Source organism: Mesoplodon mirus, assembly GCF_964341445.2.
Source record: "Mesoplodon mirus genome assembly, contig: HAP1_SCAFFOLD_655, whole genome shotgun sequence".
Lineage (NCBI taxonomy): Eukaryota > Metazoa > Chordata > Mammalia > Artiodactyla > Ziphiidae > Mesoplodon > Mesoplodon mirus.
In genome coordinates, this window is record NW_028295373.1 from 227,189 (window position 1) to 233,112 (window position 5,924).

Sequence of the window (5,924 nt, forward strand, 5' to 3'; positions counted from 1 at the left end):
CAGAATACTGAAGGCAGGGGGATGTGATCAATTCCCTACTGGATGTTTACCACATCCTATTAAAAATATCCAAGAAGGGCTTCCCTGGTGGCGCAGTGGTTAAGAGTCCGCCTGCCGAAGCAGGGGACACGGGTCCGTGCCCCGGTCCGGGAAGATCCCACATGCCGCGGAGCGGCTGGGCCCGTGAGCCATGGCCACTGAGCCTGCGCGTCCGGAGCCTGTGCTCCGCAACGGGAGAGGCCACAACAGTGAGAGGCCCGCGTACCACAAAAAAAAAAAAAAAAAAATCCAGAAAGTAACAAAACCTAAAATGTGTTCCAACTAGACAAAGTAGCTTTAAAATATTCCTATTAATATGAAGCAATATAGAACTGATGACTAAAATCCGATTATGCAGCCAGATTACCTGGGTTTGAATCTTTGCCCAACACTATGCACCTGTACCCTAGGGCAAGTTACTTGTGCCTCAGCTTCCTTTCATGTAAAATGAGCAAAATAAAACTTATTCCAAGTTTTTTATGAGTACATTATGTAAACTGCTTAGAATGCCACATATTAGATACTATATAAATACTTACCCAGTTTAACTTAAAAAGGTATTCTAGTTTTCAACACTTTTCTGAGCCCTGCTGCACGAAAGAGCTGAACAACTCAGAACTAACATGTAACTCACACAGGACCAGGAAGGGGCTTTAAACCATGTATTTTTAAATAGTAGGCTTCAAAGTTAAGTTCCTGATCCTCAAAACACAGCTACTTAATTTATGGTGCAATTATGAGCATCAACTTTTCCTGAGCTTAATTATAATATAACAGATAACTTCCATTCATTTTAAATCCTTTGTTCATAGGAATTTAGAGACTATTTTCAAACTAGGACAAATATTTTGTAAGTAATATCTAGCAGTTTATTAACCAATGGAGTATACTGCACAACACACTACCTCACATCTTTCAGGAACAAAACCCACTAAATTTGAAAAGTAAAAAGATGTCACCCACTGAATTCAGACACAATTAAAATGTGCTTTAAATATTTGTTTGGGTAAGGGGGTCACACACTTCTACTCAATTAAGAGAATCATTTATACAGTCCAGGTCTTTTATTTTCTTTACACCCATCATGCCATGAATTCATAAGGAATGGGCTCCAACAGTTCAGGCTCCTTTCCATTGGTTCTCACGAAGTGTGCTTCTCTGGGTGGAGCAGGCTGGCGTTTCAGTTGAACCCAAGTACCTTTCTCTTTGGCTTCCTTCTTTTTCTGATCATTTTCCTTCACCCGTTTCAGGAAGCTATCCCGGCTCTTAGAGTGCTTAATATGCTCGATACGCACATTAATTCTCTTGGCAAGAATCTTGCCCTTAACTTGTTTGTTTACAATGATGCCAACAGCATGCTGGGTAACATTGTAGACTCTCCCAGTTTTGCCATGGTAACATTTGTGGGGCATTCCTTTTTGAACAGTGCCCATTCCCTTGATATCTACAATATCACCTTTCTTGTAGATTCGCATGTATGTGGCCAAAGGAACAACTCCATGTTTTCTAAAAGGCCTAGAGAACATGTAGCGGGTGCCCCTCCTCTTTCCCTTTGTGTTGGTCATTTTGGCGAATTACTGGAAGATGGCGGTTCCGGCCGAAAAAGCTGTAGATTTTCTGATGATGCCCATTCTAACAGGTGTGAGGTGATACCTCGTAGTTTTGATTTGCATTTCTCTAATTAGTGACATTGAGCACCTTTTCATGTGCTTCTTGGCCATCTCTATGTCTTCTTGGAAGAAATGTGTATTTAGGTCTTCTGCCCATTTTTGTATTGGGTTGTTTGTTTTTTTTTTAATATTGAGCTGCATGAGCTGTTTATTTATATTGGAGATTAATCCTTTGTCTGTTGATTCATTTGCAAATATTTCTCCTATTCTGAGAGTTGTCTTTTCATCTTGTGTGTAGTTTCCTTTGCTTTGCAAAAGCTTTTACGTTTCATTAGGACCCATTTGTTTATTTTGTTTTTTATTCCGTTACTCTAGGAGGTGCATCAGAAAAGATCATGTTGTGGTTTATGTCCGAGAATTCTTCCTATGTTTTCCTCTAAGTTTTATACTGTCCGGTCTTACATTAAGGTCTCTAATCCATTTTGAATTTATTGTTGTGTATGGTGTTAGGGAGTGTTCGAATTTCATTCTTTTACACGTAGCTGTCTAGTTTTCCCAGCACCACTGATCGAAGAGACTGTCTTTTATCCATTGTATAGTCTTGCCTCCTTTGTCATAGATTAGTTGACCATAGGTGTGTAGGTTTATCTCTGGGCTTTCTTTTTTTTTTTTCTTTTACACCTTTATTGGTATGTAATTGCTTTACAATGGTGTGTTAGCTTCTGCTGTATAACAAAGTGAATCAGCTATACATATACAAATATCACACTGTTGTTGTTTTCTGAGAGACACTCCAGGTCAAGTGATGGTCACCCGAGTCGTCATGGGGGCCCGTTGACCCTGGTTGTCTCTCTGGAGGTTGGGGTTGGAGGGCCTCCTCACTCGAGGTCAGCGTGTCCACGGAGCGATCCCTGCTCTGCAACTTCAGGGCATGGTGGGTGGTTAGGATCACCACGTGGGGTCCTTTTCCCTTAGGAGGGAGCTGGCCTTGTGGGCTGCTGATTTCCAGGTTTTTAGATACCCCCAGTATCCTGGCCGGATGGGGCGGCGGGCCAAGGCCTTGGTGACCGTAGCTTCTCCTACCTGGATGGCATACTTGAGTTGTTACAGTTCAAGTGGTCCCAGTGTTTGCACTAATGCTCCAAGGGCGGTTCACTTTCGACCGAGAATGTAAAGGTCAAAGGGTTTAGCTAAACTAGGGAGTTCCAGGGCAAGGGTCTGAAGTGACTGCTCTTTCCATTCTTGAAAGGCTGCTTCTGGATTCTAGTCAAAAGGATCATCATCTTTTCGTGTCAGTGTTTCTTATAGAGGCCCAGCTATTAGACTGTAGTTAGGGATCCAGATGCAGCAAACCCCGGCCTCCCCAGGAACCCCTAAGCTGTCTTCTAGTTTTAGAAGGGGTAAGGCTGCAAATGGCTTCTTCCCTTTCCTGGGATGGGCTTTTCCGACCTTCTGTGAGAATGCAGTCCAGGCAGGTTACCTTAGTCTGTGATATTTGAGCCTTTTTCTTGGACACCTTCTATCCTTTCTTGGCTAGGCAGTTCAGAGGCCTCCTTAGTAGGGCTGGCGAGCAGAATGTGGTCTGCATATTGAAGGAAGGTTCCCTTCTCCAGAGGTAGATTTTTTAGGTTTTAGTTAAGTTTCCCCATAGACGGTGTGGGGATTTTTGAACCCTTGGGGCAGGACGGCCCCAGCGGTATTGTCTTCGTTGTATGTTGAGTCCTGCCAATCACAGGCCAAAATTTCTTGTGACTCTGGGAATAATGGAATACAGAAGAAGGCATCATCTAAGTCTAATACAGAATACCATGTCCTGGTGGATGGTAGAATGACCAGCAGGGTGTGGGAATTAGGATCTGCTGGATGTATATTCTTGGTGGCTTCACTGACTGTCCTGTCCTGACGTTCTTTACCAGGTACCCAGCAGCCCTCGGGGCTCTCGTGGTCAGGCCCCTTCCAGGATATGGAGCTCACCTGGGCAGTTACCCAGCAGCTCACGGGGCTCTCGTGGTCAGGCCCCTCCCAGGATATGGAGCTCACCTGGACAGGTACCCAGCAGCCCACCGGGCTCTCGTGGTCAGGCCCCTACACGGGTATGGAGCTCACCTGGGCAGGCACCCAGCAAGCCTGGGCACACAGGAACCGTGCACATAGCCCTCATTGCAGAGCGCCCCCAGCCCACCTGTCGGTTGAGCTGACACAGAGCACCTCAGAGCAGGACTTGAACTAAAAAACAGCAGCTCTGACGGGTCTGTGACCCTGGGCATCACTCTGTGCGGCCTCCCTCTGCTTGGTCTTCCAGAGGCTTCCACTGCAGCCGGGGCACCAGGCCTCTGTCTCCACCCGCCACCCCTCCTCTCCCTGACTCCTGGGTTCCTCTCATTAATAGAGGGTCTTCTTGAGGTTGTCTCCCACTCATGGGGCAGCTAAATTGAATAGAAAACAAGCCAGGGCTGCAGCCCCTTGTCTGTCCTGACTCTCAGGAGCCCACACCTCTTCCTTGTACGTGGCCGGTGCAGCAAGGGCCATTTTCTGCAAATGTGAGCCGCTGAGGGGTGAGGATTGGCTGACCCGGCGGGCCAGCCCTCCCCAGGTGTGCCTGGGTTGAGGTCAGTATAAACACCACTCCAGGCAGCAAGAGCCCCTGCAGCTGTGCCTGACGCCATATTTTCTGCCCCGTCAGCAGTGTCGGGGCTGGGCTGGTGGGAGGGAGTGAGGGGCCGTGGCTTTTTGGGTGGCCCGGTGTGAGTGGGGGCTCTGCTGGACTTTCTGCAGGAGTTGCCAGGCTGCCACCTGCTAAAGAAGAGGATGTGTCACCCATACCTGCTGCTGGAATTGCTCGCCGGGCAGAGGTGAGGAAGGAAAAAAGCAGTGGGGGCCGGGCCAGGAGGGGTATCTCAGGCAGGGAAGTGGAAAGCTTCCAGAAGAGCGTCTGGGGCCAGGACCATCCTGGCTGGCCTGCCGGCACCAAGTCGGCCTGCGTGCTGTCGCTGGTGTGGCTCCACGGCCCTTCCTGTAGGCTTTCAAGTCCTTGCACACATTCAGGTGTTTTACCTGGGAAGGGTGGGAACAGTTCAGCAGCAGCTGGCCTGGGGCTCAGCTCCTGTCTACTCACAGACGCCTCGGCACGGTCCCCCAGCTTTGCAATGAGGACGCTCCTTGCGGGGGGCCTGCTGGCTGCATGGGAGATGATTCCCCACCTGTGACCAACTTCAGACTTGTTTAACACTGGAGCAAGTGCCCTGGTAGGGTTTTCCTCTGTATAACTGGTGGGTTCTGATTTTTTTTCTTTCTCTTTTTTGGTTCAAGCTAGGGTTTATTCCTATTTTTTGTATTTATAGATATAAGCATGGAAATAATTCATTCGTATAAATACAGCTTTGGGAAGGGAAGAACTTCTTTTTCTGTTTTATTTTTAAAATTTTATTTATTATTTTAATTTTTAAATTTTATTTTATTTGTTTTTTTATACAGCAGGTTCTTATTGGTTATCTATTTTATACATATAAGTGTGCACATGTGAATCCCAATCTCCCAATTCATCCCACCACCACCCTCACATGGCGTTCCCCCCTTGGTGTCCATAGGTTTGTTCTCTACCTCTGTGTCTCTATTTCTGCCCTGCAAACTGGTTCATCTGTACCATTTTTCTAGGTTCCACATATATGCAGTAATATACAATATTTGTTTTTCTGACTTACTTCACTCTGTATGACAGTCTCTAGATCCATCAATGTCTCTACAAATGACCCAATTTCCTTCCTTTTTATGGCTGAGAAACATTCCATTTTATACATGTACCACATCTTTATCCGTTCGCCTGTCTGTGGGCATTTAGGTGGCTTCCATTCCCTGGCTATTGTAAATAGTGCTGCAATGAACATTGTGGTGAATGTTTCTGTTTGATTTATGGTTTTCTCTGGGTATATACCCAGTAGTGGCGTTGCTGGATCATATGGTAATTCTATTTTTAGATTTTTAAGGAACCTCCATACTATTCTCCATGGTGACTGAATCAATTTACATTCCCACCAATAGTGGAAGAGAGTTCCTTTTCTCCAGCCCTCTTCAGCATTTGTTGTTTGTAGATTTTCTGATGATGCCCATTCTAACAGGTGTGAGGTGATACCTCGTAGTTTTGATTTGCATTTCTCTAATTAGTGACGTTGAGCACCTTTTCATGTGCTTCTTGGCCATCTCTATGTCTTCTTGGAAGAAATGTGTATTTAGGTCTTCTGCCCATTTTTGTATTGGGTTGTTTGTTTTTTTTTTAAT

General features: G+C 45.9%; 1 protein-coding gene across 1 annotated transcript; it reads right to left on the reverse strand.

Moving 5' to 3' along the window:
- Positions 1 to 1,084: 1,084 nt before the first annotated feature.
- Positions 1,085 to 1,637, reverse strand: LOC309797498 (large ribosomal subunit protein eL21). The gene has a single exon (XM_082646013.1). It carries the CDS (start codon positions 1,602 to 1,604, stop codon positions 1,122 to 1,124), a length of 483 nt encoding a protein of 160 aa, XP_082502139.1. The 5' UTR covers positions 1,605 to 1,637; the 3' UTR covers positions 1,085 to 1,121.
- Between the last annotated feature and the right edge of the window lie 4,287 nt (positions 1,638 to 5,924).

Excerpts from the sequence above, each read along its gene's own strand:
- LOC309797498 (XM_082646013.1), bottom strand. The coding sequence starts at position 1,604 with ATGACCAACACAAAGGGAAAGAGGAGGGGCACCCGCTACATGTTCTCT.